The sequence below is a fragment of the Fringilla coelebs genome (genome assembly GCF_963513975.1).
Source record: "Fringilla coelebs genome assembly, chromosome: 7".
NCBI lineage: Eukaryota > Metazoa > Chordata > Aves > Passeriformes > Fringillidae > Fringilla > Fringilla coelebs.
The window spans coordinates 22,742,961-22,764,563 of record NC_140035.1 but is presented as its reverse complement, the minus strand read 5'-3'; the positions used below and the strand labels follow the sequence as shown (position 1 = coordinate 22,764,563).

The 21,603-nt window shown below is 38.3% G+C and overlaps 1 protein-coding gene across 1 annotated transcript in view; it reads left to right on the top strand.

Annotated features, from left to right (window-relative positions):
* Positions 1–21,603, top strand: part of TTN (titin) — a 238,891-nt gene that overhangs the window by 152,393 nt on the left and 64,895 nt on the right. Inside the window, exons 171-215 of the mRNA XM_084209604.1 lie at positions 42–450; positions 554–678; positions 774–1,040; positions 1,674–1,943; positions 2,139–2,441; positions 2,564–2,866; positions 3,236–3,423; positions 3,506–3,620; positions 4,191–4,475; positions 4,760–4,911; positions 5,042–5,189; positions 5,297–5,474; positions 5,570–5,691; positions 5,790–6,077; positions 6,171–6,467; positions 6,582–6,768; positions 7,306–7,421; positions 7,513–7,812; positions 8,040–8,339; positions 8,434–8,539; positions 9,329–9,525; positions 9,612–9,917; positions 10,031–10,309; positions 10,725–11,024; positions 11,129–11,431; positions 11,529–11,900; positions 11,998–12,300; positions 12,763–13,062; positions 13,155–13,451; positions 13,548–13,832; positions 13,918–14,211; positions 14,614–14,913; positions 15,016–15,324; positions 15,416–15,606; positions 16,092–16,521; positions 17,001–17,309; positions 17,723–17,871; positions 17,966–17,998; positions 18,098–18,227; positions 18,328–18,627; positions 18,715–19,032; positions 19,117–19,413; positions 19,521–19,820; positions 20,502–20,816; positions 20,906–21,054. Coding sequence (XP_084065730.1) covers positions 42–450; positions 554–678; positions 774–1,040; positions 1,674–1,943; positions 2,139–2,441; positions 2,564–2,866; positions 3,236–3,423; positions 3,506–3,620; positions 4,191–4,475; positions 4,760–4,911; positions 5,042–5,189; positions 5,297–5,474; positions 5,570–5,691; positions 5,790–6,077; positions 6,171–6,467; positions 6,582–6,768; positions 7,306–7,421; positions 7,513–7,812; positions 8,040–8,339; positions 8,434–8,539; positions 9,329–9,525; positions 9,612–9,917; positions 10,031–10,309; positions 10,725–11,024; positions 11,129–11,431; positions 11,529–11,900; positions 11,998–12,300; positions 12,763–13,062; positions 13,155–13,451; positions 13,548–13,832; positions 13,918–14,211; positions 14,614–14,913; positions 15,016–15,324; positions 15,416–15,606; positions 16,092–16,521; positions 17,001–17,309; positions 17,723–17,871; positions 17,966–17,998; positions 18,098–18,227; positions 18,328–18,627; positions 18,715–19,032; positions 19,117–19,413; positions 19,521–19,820; positions 20,502–20,816; positions 20,906–21,054 — 11,225 coding nt within the window. The remainder of the gene's footprint in view (positions 1–41; positions 451–553; positions 679–773; positions 1,041–1,673; positions 1,944–2,138; positions 2,442–2,563; positions 2,867–3,235; positions 3,424–3,505; positions 3,621–4,190; positions 4,476–4,759; positions 4,912–5,041; positions 5,190–5,296; positions 5,475–5,569; positions 5,692–5,789; positions 6,078–6,170; positions 6,468–6,581; positions 6,769–7,305; positions 7,422–7,512; positions 7,813–8,039; positions 8,340–8,433; positions 8,540–9,328; positions 9,526–9,611; positions 9,918–10,030; positions 10,310–10,724; positions 11,025–11,128; positions 11,432–11,528; positions 11,901–11,997; positions 12,301–12,762; positions 13,063–13,154; positions 13,452–13,547; positions 13,833–13,917; positions 14,212–14,613; positions 14,914–15,015; positions 15,325–15,415; positions 15,607–16,091; positions 16,522–17,000; positions 17,310–17,722; positions 17,872–17,965; positions 17,999–18,097; positions 18,228–18,327; positions 18,628–18,714; positions 19,033–19,116; positions 19,414–19,520; positions 19,821–20,501; positions 20,817–20,905; positions 21,055–21,603) is intronic.

Genomic DNA, 21,603 nt, shown 5'->3' with positions numbered 1-21,603 from the left:
TATATGAGATTGTAAAAATGTTTGCTTTTTTGTCATAACAGAGGAGGATCTCAGAATTGTTGAGCCCCTTGAAGACATTGAGACCATGGAAAAGAAAACTGTCACATTCTGGTGCAAAGTCAATCGCCTTAATGCAACTCTCAAATGGACAAAGAATGGAGAAGAGATCACATTTGACAGGCGCATTTTGTACAAAATTGATAAATTCAAGCACTCATTGATCATTAAAGACTGTGGGTTTGTAGATGAAGGCGAATACACTGTTACTGCTGGACAAGACAAATCAGTTGCCGAGCTTCTCATCACAGAAGCACCAGCAGACTTCACTGAACATCTTCAGGACCAGACTGTCACTGAATTTGATGATGCTGTCTTTACATGCCAGCTTTCCAAAGAGAAAGTCAGTGTAAAATGGTACAGAAATGGAAGAGAAATCAAAGAAGGCAAAAAGTATGTACATTTTATTATGCTTCTGAACATGCTAAACATGCTTCTTTTACTTTATTGCTTTGTCTGGAAACTTAAACACTGCCTATTTTTCTCCTCCATAAAGATACCAGTTTGAAAAGGATGGAAATCTGCACAGGTTAATCATAAAAGACTGTAGACTAGATGATGAGTGTGAATATTCCTGTGGAGTGGACGACAGGAGATCTAGGGCAAGACTTTTTGTTGAAGGTATGTATAAAATTGGATGGGATTTATTTCAACATTATTTGACAATAGTAGGAACAATAAAAAAATAACACCAAATAAATCAATATCTATTTCAGAAATCCCTGTTGAGATTATTCGACCACCACAAGATATTTATGAAGCTCCTGGTACAGATGTCATCTTCATGGCTGAATTGAACAAAGATGGTGTGGAGGTCAAGTGGTTGAGAAACAACATGATTATCATCCAAGGTGACAAACATCAGATGATGAGTGAAGGAAAGGTCCATAGGCTGCAGGTGTGTGACATAAAGCCCCGTGACCAAGGGGAATACAGATTTATCGCCAAAGACAAGGAAGCTAGAGCTAAACTTGAATTAGCTGGTAAGTTGCTTGTGTTGTGCTCCTTTTATAAAATCTTAGATTCATTAACTTAGTTTAACTAAATTGATTTTTGCTCTTTCAAGGAGTTGAACTAAAATGAATACACAATTAGCCTGAGAAAAGTGTTAAACTTTTTGAGGGTTGTTTAACAAGTCTGTTAAACTGTGTAAATATGAATTTAAGCAACAAATATTTTTGTTATACCATGTTGACCCAGCTGTTGAGGAAAACCCTTTGCTTTTCAATATGTATTTGCTAAAGAGCAAGATTTAAGATTAAAGGCGCTTTAAGCTTTTTATGAAGTCACTAAAAAACAATGAAAATTATTTGGCCTACTCATTTGAGTCATATTAGACGTATAATTCCTCATTTGTCTATTTTACAAAATAGTTAAATTAATTCTCAAAAAGCAACTCCTTCTTTTCTGATTTTATAGGAGGACAGAGTATATACCAACCAGCCTATATTTTTTTCTCTGGAGTTGTCCTACGAGTATATGAAGGATTTCCTTAGAGTTTACACAGCAGCTCCTTTTACTTTTCTGTGTTAGCTTCTTTGTTGATTGCACAAGTATATCAATTTTTGTATACATGTATATGCAAGTACTAAACTTTTCACATTCATCTTTCTTAGCTGCACCGAAAATCAAGACTGGTGATCAAAACCTTGTGGTTGATGTTGGGAAACCTTTAACTATGACTGTCCCATATGATGCCTACCCAAGAGCAGAAGCTGAATGGTTTAAAGCAGGGGAAAGTCTGCCCACAACAACTGTTGATACAACAACTGACTGCACTACCTTCAAAATTTATGAAGCGAAGAAATCAGATAAGGGAAGGTACAGGATTGTGCTTCGAAACAAACATGGCCAGGCAGAAGCATTCATCAATGTAGAGGTCATTGGTAAGTACTCATATTATTAAAACCTTGCTTACCATTATTTCACAGAGTAAAAAGCCTTTATTGAGGGGGAAGCCTTCTGCTTTCCCTCGTGGGAAAACTGTAGATCATATTGAGGTCTCCCCTCAAACTCCTCTTCTCTAGCCAGAGGGAAGAAAATCAATGCAATGCCCTGAAATATTGTCATATCTTTAACAGATGTTCCAGGTCCAGTTAGAAACTTGGAAGTCACTGAAACTTACGATGGTGAAGTTGGTCTCGCGTGGCAAGAACCAGAAAGTGATGGTGGAAGTAAAATCATAGGCTACGTCGTTGAAAGACGTGATATCAAGCGTAAGACCTGGATTGTGGCCACAGATCGTGCTGAAAATTGTGAATACACTGTAACAGGGCTTCAGAAAGGAGGAGTTGAGTACCTCTTCCGTGTCAGTGCACGCAACAGAGTGGGCACTGGTGAGCCAGTGGAAACAGACACACCTGTGGAAGCTAAGAGCAAATTTGGTGAGCTGAAGTTACAAAAAACTCAGTGTTTGATGGTTGTGTAAAAAAAGCAGTACAAATTCTAACAGTAGGAAAAACCCTCATGCCTTCTTTTTCCTTTTTCCTCCTAAAATAAAATGCAGATGTTCCTGGTCCTCCTCAAAACGTAGAAGTTACTGATGTGAACAGGTTTGGAGCCACACTTAGGTGGGAACCACCCGAGGACGATGGAGGATCCCCGATTACTGGCTACGTTATTGAACTGCGTAACAGAGCTACCATCAGATGGGAGCCAGCCATGACCACAGAAGCTGATGAACTGTCAGCTGTCCTGACTGATGTTGTGGAAAATGAAGAATATTTCTTCAGAGTAAGAGCTCAAAACATGGTTGGAGTTGGCAAACCGAGTCCTGCTACGCGTGCAGTAAAAATCATGGATCCAATTGGTGAGTATGCAAAGTATGTATAATCATGATTGCATTATGAGACAGGGGCATTTTGGATGCTGTGTGTGCAGGAAAGTTCAACTGACAAACACGTGTGCTGCAAATACTGTGTACAGTTATATTCTCCCAATTCCCTACTTTTGTCCTTCAAACCTTGCAGGAGTACCTTACTACCACTTGGTTTAGTAAGAGCTATAAATATTTTTTTCTCTGAAGTTAGGATGCAACCTCAATTTAAAAAACATCTGTTTAGAAAAAGCTGTGCAAAGGCTTTAAAAACCATACTGTAAGATAGAAACACTTAATTTGCAGAACAATGCTGCTTTATCAGTTGCATAAATCTATTTGTCTCAATTTTTTTTTTTTCAGAGAGACCAAGTCCTCCCATTAACCTTGAGCATTCAGATCAAACTAAGTCATCAGTCCAGCTCACATGGGAACCCCCTCTCGAAGATGGAGGAAGTCCAATCTTGGGCTATATTATTGAAAGGCGAGAGGAAGGAACAGACAAGTGGATTCGTTGTAACCCAAAACTAGTACCTGCTCTTACTTTTAAGGTACAATGTTCCCTTCATCAAAAGGTAAAATGTGCAGATAATTTTTAATATGGGGTAGTAAATTATTGTTTGTGTGTTTTAGGTAACTGGATTAAAACAAGGATCCAGTTATTACTACAGAGTCTCAGCAGAAAATGCAGCTGGTGTGTCTGACCCAGCAGAGGCCATTGGGCCATTAACTGCAGATGATACTTTTGGTAAGCCACATGCCATTTTTTTTAAACAATTAATCAGATAAGGCACACAAGTCAAGTGCATCTTGTGGGTGATATGTGTATTTTTCACCAGATAACTGGTATACCTTAGACATTTGAGATCATGAGCTATTTCTCCTCCATTATGAACTTGCAGATAATTATCTGTACTATGAGGTAGAGGCCTGTTAGGTTGCCTGAGGAGCAAGGCATGACCTTTTGTCTCCTGACCTACCTTTGTGGAAAGTGAGAGGTAACAGAAGGAAAAAAAGGCAGAGAAGATCCCTAAAAAAAAATAAAGAATGCAGTTTCTACATTAGAAAGTAAATTAGATGTCATACTTGGTAATACTAATCTCCCTTACCATCTCACATATTTTTGAAAAAACATAGAACATTTAGCCAGGAGAGGTAGGGAGTCATAAGGAAAAACTAGGTCTAGACAAGCTGAGATTTAGCAAGCTAGACCTGCAGGTTGACATACAGTCAGAAACAGCCTCTCAACACAATTATCATTAGCCGTGTTCATAGCATCTCAAAATAATTTATTGAATCCTCTTTCCATTTTTTTCAGTTGAACCTACAATGGACCTAAGTGCATTTAAGGATGGGCTGGAAGTTATTGTACCAGAGCCAATCAAGATCCGTGTTCCCATCACTGGCTACCCTGTGCCAACTGCCACGTGGTATTTTGGTGACCAAGTCTTAGAAGAGGGTGATCGTGTGAAAATGAAGACCACTGCCTCCTTTGCAGAACTTGTAATTACGCCGAGTGAGCGCCCAGACAAGGGACTTTATTTCTTGACATTGGAAAACCCTGTGTCATCTGTTACAGGAGAAATTAATGTTAATGTCATTGGTAAGTGGACATGTATATATTTTAGCAGTAACATTCTACATTTTTCTTGTTAAAATCTAATTAGGTTAATAATGTATAATCTCACAACATTCAACCAAGTATATTAAAATATAACTAAAAACTAGAAATCCCTCCTCAAAAAACCTCTTTTCTAGTTTTGGATATGTAACTTCGCTGTTCAAAGAGGACTGATTTAACAAGACTAAGTCTTCTGGTAGATACATTACATAGAGATCATCTATCAAACACCAATTACAAAATAATACAATTTCTGTGATTTCTAGCTTGTCCAAGTGCACCAAGAGAGCTCAATGTTTTAGAAGTACTCAAGAGCACAGTGCAGCTCGCATGGGAACCTCCAGAAGATGATGGTGGAAGTCCAGTCACTGGCTATATAATTGAAAAACGTGAAGTAAGCCGGAAAACCTGGAGCAAAGTAAGTTCACTCTTTCTCGTTTGAATTTCTATATTAATTTCACATGCGCTATTGAGTTTTTTGTCTTATTTTTGTCATCACTCTTTGGAAATAAATTCTAAAAATGCATTGAAACCTTTCTTCTCTTCAGGTTGCAGATCATATTGTTGACCAAGAATTCACTGTACCTGACCTCACCCAAGGGAAAGAATATTTATTTAGAGTTTTTGCATGCAACAAATGTGGCCCTGGAGAACCTGCATATATTGATGAACCTGTAAATATGTCAATTCCAGCAAGTAAGCATATTTGAAATTTTGCTGATTTTCTTCAAAGTAAGAGATAAAAATAATATATCTTCCTTAGACTGGTTTCTAAGACCCCATATGTTTTTAATTTTTAATAGCGGTGCCTGACCCACCAGAAAATGTTAAATGGAGAAATCCAACGTCAAAAGGAATCTTCCTAACATGGGAGCCTCCCAAATATGATGGTGGTGCACGCATTAAGGGTTATCTGGTAGAAAAATCCCAACGTGGCACAGACAAGTGGGAGATATGTGGGGAGCCTGTTATTGAAACAAAGTAAGTAAATCGACAGAGTTGATAAATCCTCTTAACTAATTATGCCATCCTCACCACTCTAAATATTTGAATTATTTTTTTCTTTCTTTTGACAGAATGGAAGTAACAAAGCTCCAAGAAGGAGAGTGGTATGCTTATCGGGTTAAGGCTTTGAACAGAATGGGAGCGAGTAGGCCAAGCAAGCCAACTGATGATATTCAGGCCATTGATGCCAAAGGTAACTACTTCACTTGCTAAATTGCCATAGCTGCTTTATTTTTTCCAGTGTCTGAAATACTGTTTCTCTAACAACATTTTCATTCTCTCCTAAATCAGAGGCTCCAGAAATTTTCTTAGATGTGAAGCTTCTTGCTGGACTTACTGTGAAAGCTGGAACTAAAATTGAGCTGCCAGCTAAAGTAACTGGAAAGCCTGAGCCCCAGATTACTTGGACCAAAGCTGACAAAATTTTGAGACCTGACAACAGAATCACCATTGAAAGCCAGCCTAATCATTCTACAGTCACTATTACAGACAGCAAGAGGAGTGACAGTGGAACCTATATCATAGAAGCTGTAAATTCCAGTGGACGTGCTACTGCTGTTGTTGAAGTTAATGTTCTTGGTATGCATGTGCTCTCTGTTATTTATATAAATCATTAGTAATGTACCAAGGTATGGAAGCAGAGAATTAACATTCACGTCTTGTCCTCTACAGATAAACCTGGTCCACCAGCTGCATTCGATGTAACAGAAATCACAAATGAATCCTGCCTTCTAACCTGGAATCCTCCACGAGATGATGGGGGTTCTAAAATTACCAACTACGTCCTTGAGAAAAGAGCTACAGACAGTGAAATATGGGACAAGTTGTCATCAACTATTAAAGATACAAAATTCAGAGCTACCAATTTAACTCCTCATAAAGAATATGTGTTTCGAGTCAGTGCTGAAAACATGTATGGTGTTGGGGAGCCAGCACAGTGTAGTCCCATCATTGCCAAATATTCATTTGGTTAGTTAATTAAATTAATGATAAATTATTACAGTATTTTAACAGGAAGGAAAAAAAAAACCCTGACTGATGGTTTTGGGTTTTGTTTGTTTGTTTTTTAATTCATTTATACAGATCCGCCAGGCCCTCCAACAGGTCTCAAGCCCATAGAGGTCACTAAAGATTCAGTCACTTTAACATGGAATGAACCAGATGAAGATGGTGGCAGCCCCATAACTGGCTACTGGGTTGAAAGATATGATCCTGAGCAGGATAAATGGATAAAATGCAACAAAATGCCAGTGAAAGATACAACGTTCAAGTAAGATATAGTCACTTTAGGGTGACACTGATCACAGAGACATAAAAATAGAACAGTAGCTTTTAAAATAAGTTTTACTTTTTTTTATTTTTTCCTAGTTTCCAAAAGTTTTGATCCAACTACCCCTGGTAGCTTACTTTTTAAATTATTATCAATGAGGGGTATCTTTACAGAAGAATTATTCATCTTGTTTTTCTTTTAAATGTTATCCTGTGCTTAATAATTCCATAAGATATTCTAAAATGGCCGAGACATGGTCATCCCAAGTATCAGTTTACTAAAATCCTTAGGTTTTTTTCTCCTGATACTCTCATTAACTAAAAACCATGGAACACACAAAAATCCAAGATGGTTCTCAAAACATTCATTTCTGTCATGGTGCACCATTTTAGTGTTGACAATGTGTTGACATCATTAGTAATTTGGGTATTTTCAGGTTTCCCAAGTTATCTGTGGTATAAAGAGTGGAGAGAATGATGTTTTAGAAATTAATTAATGCCTAGGTTTGGTTTAATCAAATTTAATTTTTATTTTCAGAGTTAAAGGTCTTACAAATAAGAAGAAGTATAAGTTCCGTGTCTTGGCAGAGAATCTTGCAGGACCTGGAAAACCAAGCAGGGAAACAGAGCCAATCTTAGTGAAAGATCCAATCGGTAAATAAACACATTTTTAATGGTTTAATTTAGCAACAATAACAAAAAAAATTGTTTTCAATGACATAATTAATACTGGACTCATGTCTAGATCCACCATGGCCTCCTGGAAAGCCAACTGTGAAAGATATTGGCAAGACATTCCTTACCCTGAACTGGACCAAGCCAGAACACGATGGAGGGGCAAAAATTGAATCTTACGTCATTGAGCTGTTAAAGACTGGAACAGACGAATGGGTGAGAGTGGCTGAAGGAGTTCCAACAACTGAACACTTCCTCAAAGATCTTATGGAGAAACAAGAATATTCCTTCCGCGTGAGAGCTGTGAACAAGGCTGGCGAGAGCGAGCCCAGTGAGCCCAGTGACCCTGTGCTGTGCAAGGAGAGGCTCTGTGAGTACTGTTTCAGAACGTGCTGCTACTCTGATTTAAAAAGCCCCATGTCTGCCTGTCTTTGTAGGTACTAAATTAACTCTTGGAAGGCTTATGAAATACTAAATCTGCCCTGCTTCAGTTCAGGAAATACAAAGTTTTAATACTTTTGGTGTATTCGCTGTCTTCCAAGAACTTTTGTGGGAATTGCAACATTCTGGTTTACTTTTTCTTTTCCTATTTTGCAGATCCTCCTTCACCGCCCCGATGGCTTGAAGTTATTAATATTACTAAAAATACAGCAGACCTTAAATGGACAGTACCAGAAAAAGATGGGGGTTCCCCAATCACCAACTACATTGTTGAGAAAAGAGATGTAAGGCGGAAAGGCTGGCAGACAGTTGACACGACGGTGAAGGATACCAAGTACACAGTGAGCCCACTGACTGAAGGCTCACTCTATGTGTTCCGTGTGGCTGCTGAAAATGCCATTGGACAGAGTGACTACTGTGAAATTGAGGACTCAGTGCTTGCTAAAGATACTTTCAGTAAGTTTCAATCAACTTACTGCGTGATCACTAGCTCACGTGCCATGAATTCATAATCTTCTAATATGTGCCTTTTTTAATTTTTTTACCTTAGCAACCCCTGGGCCTCCATATGCCCTTACAATAGTCGAAGTGAAAAAAGGCCATGTTGATTTGAAATGGGAACCACCTAAGAATGATGGTGGCAGACCAATTCAAAGGTAAGGTCATTTTAAATTTGTGTAGGCTCCTGAAGGTAAACATCTTTTAACAAGTGAAGATGTTTCTCTCAAAATATTTAAATTTTACATTGAAACATTTTATAGTAAAAATATGTGGATGGATTTAAGTCTCCAGTTCCTGCAGAATAACAGCCACTAAAAATAATGTAGCCGGTAGTATGCTCTCATTTTCCTTCTGCCTTTGTTTGCCATCCAAACTGTATACACTCAGCTAAAAGGAGTCTTTTCAGTTCATCTTCTTCTTTATAACACTTTTCAAACAGACTATTTTACTCCTTCCCAGTCACAAAAAGCACATCCTAAATCAACAAACAACTACAGAGATCTACCTGAAGAAACAGAAGTCACTCAATTTGCATTACTTTGCCATAATCTGTCCTAAGCAGAATTTTGACAGCCAAGTAATAGTATCTTCAAATATTCTCAATGGACTGATCACTGAGATCCAAACTAGCAAAGATGCAAGTATATTTTGGAGGTTCTTTTGCCTCTGCAGTTCTCTACAACCTGAGAACACAGTTCAGTTCAGTTCTAAAACACAGAACACACAGTTCAAGAATTGACAGTCAAACCTGGACTGTCAGTGATGTCAGCCCTGTTAGGGGCTGAGACCCACTAGGACTAGGTGGCTAAAGTGTGAAGAAAAGTTCATTTAATCTATTATCCATTATTCTCCTTACTTTTCCACTGTGTTAATCTATTTTCTTGAAGAAGTCTGAAGTGTTCCTATTTCAAGTGCCTCAGAGTATTTTTCCTTAATCTCTTCAGATATGTTATTGAAAAGAAAGAAAAGCTAGCTACTCGCTGGGTAAAAGCTGGTAAGACAGCTGGTCCAGATTGCAATTTCAGAGTGACAGATGTCATTGAAGGTACAGATGTACAGTTCCAGGTCCGTGCAGAAAATGAAGCTGGATGTGGTCATCCCAGTGAACCAACTGACCTCGTTCATATTGAAGATCCAACAAGTAAGTAGAATAAAGCAGTGTATGAATTTTAGAAGCTGTGTACTGTTCAGGGAGGAAAATCACACCATACTTTTCCATTTCTGCAGGCCCTCCTTCACCTCCTCAGGATTTACATGTCACAGATGCAGGCCGAAAGCACATTTGCATTGCTTGGAAACCTCCTGAGAAGAATGGTGGAAGTCCTATTATCGGATACAATGTTGAGATGTGTGAAGCAGGAACAGAAAAATGGATGCGAATCAATTCTCGTCCAATTAAAGATCTAAAATGTAAAGTGGACGAGGGAGTTGTTCCAGACAAAGAATATGTGCTGAGAGTCAGAGCTGTCAATGCTGTTGGAGCTAGTGAGCCATCAGACATCTCAGAAAAAGTTGTTGCCAAGGACCCAGACTGTAAGAATAAATTCCTTTTCCTTTTTTTTTTTTTTTTTTTTGTCAGATCTGCATAACTGAAAAACAGAATGGTGTTTGGCAACTTTCTGATTACATTATACTTACCTTTACAGGTAATCCAACCATTGATCTGCAAACTCGTGACATTGTTGTTGTTAAAGGACAGAAGCTAAGTATCCCTGTACCCTTCAGAGCTGTTCCATCCCCAACTATAACATGGCACAAAGATGGCAAGGAGTTGAAAGCTGGTGACAGAACAACAATGAAGAGTGACTACACCTCTGCATTGCTTGAAGTGATAGACAGTGTTCATGCTGATGCTGGTGTTTATACTATCACACTGGAGAACAAGCTGGCATCAACAACTGGCTCAGTCAATGTCAAAGTCATAGGTAACTATGTTCTTCCATTCTGAGAAATATGCTTATCTTCACTTGGGCCCTGCAGCTGACAGAAAACAGGGCTAGAACAATACAGTTTCTGCCAGGCAGAAAAATCACTTCAACTCAGATACATGTAGATTGATGTTATGAAGCCCCATGAAAAATCACTTTACCTCAGGTTGCTCTAACTACTCAGTGACTGCTCAAAGCCCAATTATTTTGAAAAGTTAGCATATAAATGTAAAAATTATTTAAGAATTCTGACTATTTTTCATCTTTGGGAACAGAAATTCATATAGATGCTGTCCACATTTATGGTCTTTGCTTTCTGCAAAGCAAAGCAATGAAATATAATTTCACATTTATAAGAATACACTTTCACATCTATTTAATTAACTGATTGTTTCATTCTTATTTAAAACAGGTCCACCTGGACAGTGTAAAGACATAAAGGCAAGCGAAGTAACTAAGAATTCTTGCAAAGTATCCTGGGAGCCTCCAGACTTTGATGGTGGTACTCCTATTTTGCATTACGTTCTGGAACGCAGGGAAGCTGGTCGTAAAACATACATCCCCGTCATGTCTGGGGAAAATAAGCTTTCATGGCAAGTCAAAGATCTTATCCCAAACTGTGAATATTACTTCCGTGTCAAAGCTGTCAATAAGATTGGAGGGGGTGATTATATTGAGCTAAGAAACCCGATCATTGCAGAAGACCCAAAACGTAAGTTTGTCTTTCTATTAAATAATCTAAAAAATTGGATTTTAAATAAAACCTTCATACTCTCTTTTCTCATATGATCCCTCTTTTGATCTACTCTTTTACAGAGCCCCCAGATCCACCTGTTGACCTTGAAGTCCATAATCCAACATCAAAATCAGTAACTCTTACATGGAAACCACCCCTGTTTGATGGGGGAAGCAAGATTATGGGCTATATAATAGAGAAGCTTGCTAAGGGCAAAGAGAGGTGGGAGAGATGCAATGACTATCTGGTACCCTTACTAACTTACACGGTGAAAGGCCTTGAGGAAGGAAAGGAGTATCAGTTCCGTGCTCGTGCTGAGAATGCTGCTGGCATCAGTGAGCCTTCTCGGACTACTCCTTTTGTGAAAGCTGTGGATCCTATTGGTATGAACTGTTCATTAGATCAATTGTATTAATTGCCATATATCCTCAGACATATTGAAAGATTCTACGCTCCATTTCTCATTCTTTGTTATTACAGAGGCTCCAAAAGTCTTCCTTGCTGCAAACCTACAATCTGGCCTTGAGGTGAAGAGAGGTGATGAGATCATACTTGAGGCACATATTTCAGGGTCACCCTACCCATCTATTACTTGGCTGAGGAATGATGAAGTTGTCCGACCAGAGGATATCAAAAAGAGAGTAACAGCACCTAAAAAGAAGAAGGGTGAAGCTGAAGAAGAGAAACCTTTCCAGCTTTCACTGCCAGAACGTATGAGTGTTGACAACCACAAGGAAGGAGAGTCCATACTATCAGTTCGTGACTCCATTAGAGCTGACCATGGCACATTTACAATTAAAGTAGAAAATGATCATGGAGTTGCAAAAGCCTCATGTGAAGTCAATGTGTTGGGTATGTAAAGAATATCCTCAAAATACCTAGTTGCTCCAAGTATTAGGTAAGAAATGCACGAGTTGAGTACTCATCATTTTTCTTGATTTACTCACAGATACTCCTGGGCCACCAGTCAACTTTGTATTTGAAGATTTGAGGAAAAATTCTGTCATTTGCAAGTGGGAGCCTCCCCTTGATGATGGTGGAAGTGAAATCCTAAACTATGTACTGGAAAAGAAAGACAATACAAAAGCTGAAATGGGCTGGGTCACTGTCAGTTCAACACTCAGGCACTGCAAATTCCATGTAACAAAACTGATTGAAGGAAAAGAGTATCTATTCCGTGTCTTTGCTGAAAATAGAGTTGGAGCAGGACCACCGTGTGTTTCAAAACCAATGACAGCTAAAGATCCTTTCTGTAAGTTTTAATTTTGAAAAACAATATTTTCAGAAGTCAAGGTGTGAAGCTCTAACAGACTGTTAGAATACTCAGCTTTATCTGTGTAGATGTTTCCCAGAAGAAATGAGCTATGTGATAATTATTGCACATGTTAAACCATTGAAATACAGAGAACTATCAAAAATACTCTAATTTCAATAGTAAACACATAAGAATGATGATCACTGTCATAAAACTTTACCCTTAAAACACTTAACATCTGAATACTGACATTCTCTGTGCTTCATAGACTAGTATTCTTACCAAAAAAGAGAACCATTGAAAATTTGCTTACTGATCACCTTTAGGAATCAAAGGTTCTAAGAGAGCAGAAAAACTATGAATTAAAATTAGTAATTTCTTATATCGTAGTGCTCTCTTAGCTTTGAGTAAGCTCTGAAGGGGCAACGATGATGACAAAACCACCTTTTTGTTTTTCAGCTCCACCAGATGCACCTAATAAGCCTGATGTGGAAGATGTAACCAGCAACAGTATGCTGGTTAAGTGGAATGAACCAAAAGATAATGGCAGCCCTATCATAGGATACTGGATTGAAAAACGTGAAATCAATAGTACTCATTGGGCTCGGGTCAACAGGAACCTTGTGAATGCTCTGGAAGTAAGAGTTGAAGGACTGTTGGAAGGTTTAACTTACATCTTTAGAGTGTGTGCTGAAAATGCAGCTGGCCCTGGTAAATTTAGTCCACCATCAGATCCAAAAACTGCACAAGACCCAATAAGTAAGTGGCTTAGCAGAAGCTAATAGCAGACAGCTAACAAGATAGGATTCATAGCCTTTAACTTTTATTTGCACTTATTTGTTTATTTATAGTGCCACCTGGTCCCCCAATTCCAAGGATTGCTGACACAAGTGCAACTTCCATTGAGCTAGAATGGCAGCCTCCTGTGTACAATGGTGGTGGAGATATCACTGGTTACCATGTGTACAAACAGCTGATGGGTGTAAATGAGTGGTCACGCTGCACAGCAAAACCCATTAAGGTCCTGCAGTTCACTGTTGGAGAGGTGAGGGAAGGTGCAGACTATAAGCTCCGTGTTACTGCCCTCAATGCGGCTGGCGAAGGACCACCTGGGGAAACGGAACCCGCAACAGTTGCAGAACCTAAAGGTATTGAGATTGTGTTATTTTTAAGATATGTCCAGCTTAAGAGGTGGGTTTGAATCCCTCCCTCCAACCAATGAACTGTTTCTCTTCCTCCCGCAGAGCCTCCCACTGTTGAGCTGGATGTTTCTGTGAAAGCAGGCATTCAGGTCATGGCTGGACAGACCATTAAAATTCCTGCTACTGTGACAGGGCGCCCTGCTCCCACCATTACATGGGCTATAGACGAGGGAGAATTAGACAAAGATCGAGTTGTTATTGAAAATGTTGGCACAAAATCTGAGTTAACCATTAAGAATGCATTGAGAAAAGACCATGGAAGATATGTAATTACTGCTACCAATAGCAGCGGTACAAAATCAGCAGGAACCAGAGTAGAAGTATTTGGTAAGAAAAATATTTTCTCAAATTAAATAAGCTTTTCTTTTGGTCAATATAGGCTTTATCTTACTTGTTTGATTTTGTTTTTCAGATGTTCCTGGACCAGTCCTTGACCTAAAGCCAGTGGTCACAAACAGAAAGATGTGTTTGCTTAACTGGTCTGATCCTGAAGATGATGGTGGCAGTGAAATCATAGGCTTCATTGTTGAAAGGAAGGATGCCAAAATGCATACATGGAGACTGGCCGTAGACACAGATAGATCTAAATGTGATATTACAGGTCTGATTGAAGGGCAGGAGTATAAATTCCGTGTTAGTGCCAAGAACAAATTTGGTACTGGTCCAGCTGTGGAAATAGGACCCATTCTTGCAGTTGATCCATTAGGTAAGATGACTCATTTTGCAGGGTTTTTAAAAAGAAAAAAAAATAATGTCAGATTAATTAGATAGTATTTTTGTCTTTCCCTCTATACAGAAAGTGTGTTTATTTTTCAACTATATGGATAGGCATCTACCTTAGCTTCATTACTTCAGTCAGGTTTCTGAATCAGTTCTCTGATGTGTGATGATGATGTGGTTCTTTACATAGCAAAATAGTGGTGCCCACTGAGAGGCTACTTATTACCTTTTTCTCCACATACATGAGAAACTTTATACAAGCCATAATCATACTCAGATTCTTTGCGCGTAAAAACTACGGTTTTAAAAGGCCAGAGCCACTGCATTCTTATTATTTAAAATTCTCTGATGTTTTAATTTTTTCTTATTGTAATTTATCTGTTAATAGGTCCTCCAACAGCACCTGAGAGGTTCATGTACACAGAGAGGACCAAGTCATCCATTACACTTGACTGGAAGCCTCCACGCAGCGATGGTGGTAGTCCCATTTTAGGATATATTGTTGAGAAGAGGAGACATGATTCAAAAGATTATGAAAGAGTTAATGCAAGGCTCTGTCCAAAAACATCTCTTCTCGTTGAAAAACTCGATGAACTTCATATGTATGAGTTCCGTGTGAAAGCTGTCAATGAGATTGGAGAAAGCGAGCCATCACTGCCCCTCAATGTAGTTATACAAGATGATGAAGGTATGTCAACTTTAAAGAAATCCATGTAAATGTCTTTAGAACACCTCAAGGCACTTTCTCTGTTTCATCTCCATCTTCACTCTGTCGCTTTCCTTCTTTCAGTGCCTCCAACTGTTACGTTGCGTTTGGCTGTGAGAGGAGATACTATCAAAGTCAAGGCGGGAGAGCCAGTTAACATTCCTGCTGATGTAACAGGCCTGCCAATGCCGAAGATTGAATGGGACAAGAATGAAGTTTTAATTGACCAGACATCCGATGCACTTAAGATAACCAAGGAAGAAGTATCTAGAACTGAGGCAAAAACTGAACTCATCCTTCCTGCAGCAGCGAGGAGTGATAAAGGCACTTACACTGTGAGAGCTACCAATCGCCTGGGCACTGCGTTCCGCAATGTGCACGTTGAAGTGTATGGTAAGGATGCAACATTTTAATAAAATCACACCTAATAAAATGCCTTTGCCTTCTTTTTAACATAGTTCCATGCTCTATTGCTTTCATACAGATCGTCCTTCTCCACCAAGAAATCTTGCTGTTTCTGATATCAAAGCAGAATCATGCTATTTAACATGGGATGCACCTCTTGATAATGGTGGTAGTGAAATTACCCATTACATTATTGAAAAACGTGATGCTAGTAAGAAGAAATCTGAGTGGGAAGAAGTCTCCAAAGGCGCTGTTGAGAGAAGATTTGGGGTAATTTATAAAATATCTTTATTACATACTTTAGTATGCATAAAAAATAAAATTATAACATATTTAATGGAAACTGCTACTTGCATAGGTATCTGTGCTCATGCTCCATTTAGACTCCAGAATTACTGGATGAATGTTTCCCATCCATGTATCTGTGTTATCCCTCATGTGACGAAACAAAACAAATTTTTCACTTTTGCTACTTAACCTCCGCTGAACTAGAGAGAAAACCTTCCTTTCTATTTTCCAGAATTATCAATTTTTTTACCAACTGCAAGAACAAACATAAGGATGTCTTTATTTCTGTTCAGTCCTATCCATATGAAATAAGAGTATCCTTAGGTCATCACTTAGAACTGTGTAGTACATAAACATAGGTATATCAGTCAGATGGCAAGATAGAATTTAAAGTCAAAACTTCTGCTTAAATCCAAATAAGTTGATTCTGAAAGTAGCAAAGTATTGATTTAAATCCTCTTTTTCAGGTATGGAATCTTGCAACAAATGAAAAATACCAATTTAGGGTCCGGGCTGTAAACAAATATGGAATAAGTGATGAATGCCTCTCAGAAAAAGTTGTCATTAAGGATCCCTATGGTCTTCCTGGGCCTCCTGGAAAGCCAAAAATTTTGGAACGCACCAGATCATCTATGCTGGTGACTTGGGAGCCTCCTTTGGACAATGGTGGCAGCCCAATAACTGGCTATTGGTTGGAGAAGAGAGAGGTGGGAGGTGTCTACTGGGCACGTGTCAACAGGGCTCCAGTAACAAAGCCATCAGTAAAAGGTCTAGAGCACAATGTGCTTCGTTTGGCTGAAGGTGTTGAATACCAGTTCAGAGTTATGGCTGAAAATCTTGCTGGAATTGGGCCTCCCAGTGAACCATCAGATCCAGCTTTGGCAGCAGATCCTATATGTAAGTATATTATTTGTATGACTGTGTTAGAGGACTGTATCACAGCAGAACAAAAAATGTGTTACTATTAGTTGTTTTTTCTTTAAATTTATTAATGAAAATTATTCATAATGAAGTATTAATGTACTAACATTAATCAAATGTTTTGTTTGCATTAAACTTAAGAGAATATATTGACACAAAGTTTCTGATTTTAAAATTTTTAAAATAATTAGCTTTAATTTTAATTTTTTACCTGTTTTATGTACCTAATACTGTAATAACACCAGTGTAGGCATTGCCAAATAAACTTCTGCTTTGTACGTTAAGTATCCCTTGCTAACATAGGGAATATATGTAATTAGTATGCAGATTCTAGGATTTATACTCTATATACAGGTAAAGAAATTAAAATACTTGCAATCTTCTAGAAACCTATCTAGAAAAATATAGGAAGACACTTACACTCGGGTAATTTTTTCTTGCTCTTGTTTTACCAGTTGTGCCTGGTCCACCATCATGCCCAGAGGTCAAAGACAAAACTAAATCATCTGTAGCACTTGCATGGAAGCCTCCCCAAAAGGATGGTGGGAGTCCTATAAAAGGATATATTGTTGAAATGCAAGATGAAGGTAGTACTGATTGGAAGAAGGTGAATGAAGGAGACAAACTCTTTCCAACTTGCGAATGCGTTATTCCCAACTTGAAAGAGCTCAGAAAATACAGATTTAGGGTGAAAGCTGTAAATGCTGCTGGAGAATCAGAACCAAGTCCTGCAACATCAGAGATACCCATCCAAGATATTCTAGGTAAGAGTTCTGAGAACTGATTTAGGTATTTTTATGTAAATGCCACTTACTGCTATGAATGTTCAAAAAGGATGCCAAGCAAGCCAAAGTCAAAACAGAATAAAAAATTATACAAGAATGTACAAAAGACTGACACAAAGTTTTGAAAGTGTCATTTTTATGTCCATTGCCAGGGAATGCTCCATCAGGAAACTGATGAGCACCTACAGACATACTGATGAAATACTGTTTATTTTATGAAAAATTTACAGCAGCGAGTTTTTCTATTTGTATACTTCCCAGTTTCCTTTTTTATGTCCAACCTTTTTCACATGAACATGCATTCCACGTGTTTCTGGAGGATTTCAGCTCAGTGATTATGGAATTTTGATTTCAGTAGCTCTTAAAATGTATATCTTTAAATATTTTTGCAGAGGAACCAGAAATCTTCCTTGATCTTGGAGCACAGGATTTGCTCTCTTGTCGTGCTGGCACAACAATTAAAATCCCAGCTGTTATCAAGGGTCGTCCAGTTCCAAAAACATTTTGGGAGTATGAAGGAAAAGCAAAAACAGCAGCAAAGGTGAGTAAAAGTAATAGCTTTTTTTTCCTACACCTCTTTCTAGACAATTAAGCCTATTCCCTTTTACATTTATATTATTTCCCTTTGTTTATAGGAGGGAGGTCATAATGTACCTGAAGAAGCTCAGGTAAATCAAGCAATTTTTTTAACCTCAGTATTGTTGCATTTTTGAAACATAAATGTTCAAGGCTGCTCTATAACTTCTTTTTGTTCTTATAATACGCAGGTGGAAGCAACTGATACACGTTCAGAGATTATCATCCCTGACTGCAACAGAAGTCACTCTGGACGATACAGCATTACCGCAAAGAATAAAGCAGGACAAAAGACAGTGCATGTCAGAGTCAATGTGCTTGGTATGATCTGCTTATACTGAAATATCCAAATGTTAGGGTTTAGTCTTATTTTTCTACATACTTATGTAACATTTTGTCTGTTATGCTTTTATCTTAACAGATGTCCCTGGCCCACCAAAAGACCTTAAAGTGAGTGATGTCACAAGAGGTAGCTGTAAACTCTCATGGAAGATGCCAGATGATGATGGTGGAGATAGAATCAGAGGCTATGTTATAGAGAAGAGAAATATTGATGGGAAGGCCTGGACTAAAGTCAATCCAAACTGTGGCAGTACTTCCTTTGTGGTACCTGATCTCATAACTGGCCAAGAGTATTTCTTCCGGGTACGTGCGGAAAACCGTTTTGGAGTCGGCCCTCCTGCAGAAACCATCCAGCGGACCACAGCCAGGGATCCAATCCGTAAGTAAAATTAAAGTCAAACAAATCCTTTAAAACCACATGGTACTGTATGGTGGATTCATTCACTCTTCTGTTTTGTTTGTGAAGATCCTCCTGATCCGCCTATTAAACTGAGGATTGGCCTTGTCACCAAGAACACAGTGAGCCTGACATGGAAACCACCAAAGAATGATGGTGGAGCTCCTGTTACACACTATAATGTTGAATGTCTCCGCTGGGATCGTACTGGAGAAGTGAAAGAGTCTTGGAAGCAATGCAACCGACGTGATGTGGAAGAAACAAAGTTTACTGTTGAGGATCTTGTAGAAGGTGGAGAATACGAATTCAGAGTCAAAGCTGTAAATATAGCAGGTCCTAGCAGACCTTCAGCCACTGTTGGCCCACTTGTTGTCAAAGACCAGACATGTAAGTAGTGACGCCAGTAAATACAAATTCCATTTTAAAATTATGGAGTACTTTTGTATGCTATTTTTCAACATTTTGTTATAGGTCCACCATCTATTGAGCTCAAAGAATTTATGGAAGTTGAAGAAGGAACAGATGTTAAAATTGTGGCCAAGATAAAGGGTGTACCCTTCCCCACATTAACATGGCTAAAGGCTCCTCCAAAGAAACCCGATGACAAAACACCGGTGGTGTATGATCAACACGTCAACAAGATCGTTGATGAAAATACTTGCACTTTATTGATCCAACAGTCTCGCAGAAATGATACAGGCTTGTATACTATTACAGCTGTAAATGACCTGGGAACTGCTTCAAAGGAGATGCGGCTGAATGTTCTGGGTACATATCAAGAACTCTTACAATCACATTAATTACATTAATTGCATGAATTCATAGCATTTGTTTGATACTTTATTAATTCTTCTTTCTTAAAATGTATCTTTTAGGTCGTCCTGGACCTCCAGTAGGACCTATTAAATTTGAATCCATTTTGGCTGATAAAATGACAATATCATGGCTTCCTCCATTAGATGATGGTGGTTCTAAGATTACAAACTATGTTATAGAGAAAAAAGAAGCAAATAGGAAGACATGGGTGGCTGTTACTAATGAGCCTAAGGAGTGCATATTCACTGTTCCCAAGCTGATGGAAGGCCATGAATATGTGTTCCGCATTATGGCACAAAACAAATACGGTATTGGAGAACCTTTGGATAGTGAGCCAGAAACAGCAAGAAACCTTTTCAGTAAGTAGAAATACGCTTTCAAGTTATGTCAGTTGTTTCCATATGCTGGTATGCATACAGCATCTGTTAAATACCACTACTTTTTCTCTCTTTATTAAATTTTCTAGAATAGCTTGAAGTTTTAGCAGTAGTACCTGGTTCTTAAAAGCATGTGTAGTGCTTAAAGTATTTTTCTCCCTCTCTGTGTTAAAGTACAATCTCAATATTTTTAATGCTTAAATACACAAGTAAATGTTTATTTGATAAGATTCAAGTTATTCTATTGTATTTGAGACATTGTGATTCATGTCTTGGACCAGAAAGAATCAATTTCCTACCTTCAGTTTTGAAAGATAAATTATGCAGAAAAGCTCAGACCTAGGAGGAATTAGGCTGGCAAGAGAAAATGGTTCTTATAACAGCAAGTGTTAAGCTGAGCACTAAAATGGAGTAGTGATCCAGAAAGGCTAGAAAATAAATTTTGGACAACTTTTATTTGGAGGAAAGGTGTTTCATTTTTCACAGAATTATATGTACCTGAATAGGGGTGAGAAACTGAATGAGGACAGAGATCTTGTGCAGTTGGCTGACTGCCTAGTGCAATGGTGACCATGTGAGTGCATAGCTCTTCTGCACTCTAGCTGTTTCTATGTATTTTTAGCATATTTTTTTACAAGCTATATGTGAATTTTTTTCCCACAGCTGTCCCTGGACCTCCTGACAAGCCAACAGTTAGCAGTATAACACGTGACTCAATGACAGTAAACTGGGAAGAACCAGAACATGATGGTGGCTCTCCTATTACTGGTTACTGGTTGGAGCGCAAGGAGACCACTGGAAAGAGATGGACCAGGGTTAACCGAGATCCTATCAAGCCTATGACACTGGGGGTTTCATACAAAGTTACAGGCCTTATTGAAGGCTCTGAATATCAGTTCCGTGTGTCAGCTATCAACGCGGCTGGTGTTGGCCCACCAAGCATGCCATCTGATCCAGCACTTGCTAGAGATCCTATTGGTAAATATTTAAATTTTTTTTTCTTAATTTGAAAGTATTCCAATAAGATCATACAATGCATTTTAATGCTGTATGATGATATTTTTCAGCCCCACCTGGCCCTCCTATACCAAAAGTTACTGATTGGACAAAGTCTTCTGTAGACTTGGAATGGGCTCCACCAGTAAAGGATGGTGGTTCTAGAGTCACTGGCTACATTGTTGAGTTTAAAGAGGAAGGAAAGGAAGAATGGGAACGGGTAGGTGGAAAACCACTACAGAATCAGCACTTCTTCTCTCTGTGTCTATCAGTATTAATTGCTCCAGAAAATTTTCTTTAAAAATTTTTGCTATAATTCGAGCAATTTTCTTCTAAAATAATTCAAGTTATTTTCTAAAAGTTTGTACCATAATTATCTTCGTATGTTTAAAATGCTTGTCCTTCCTCAACATGAAGTTAACTTTGCAAATACTAGACATAGAAGTTTACAACTTTTATTTAAAGATGTGGGAAAGTATGTAGGTAATATGTGATAGAAAACCACAGAAGACCAGGTCATAGAATTGTCAGAAAAGTAACCCTCATCGGTATCAGACGATGCCAAAGCCTTTTCAACAATGATGTTTCTACATTTTCCTCATTTTTTTCAATAGTGCATTACTGAAAATCTAACTGGTGCTATTGGCTATTTTTTCTAGCTCCATAAATACATGGGTTCATTTTAAGTAAAACCTACATTTCCTATACTAGACTTTATATTGGGTTTTGAAAAGAAAATAAATTCCCTTTTTTATTTTTATTTTTCTCT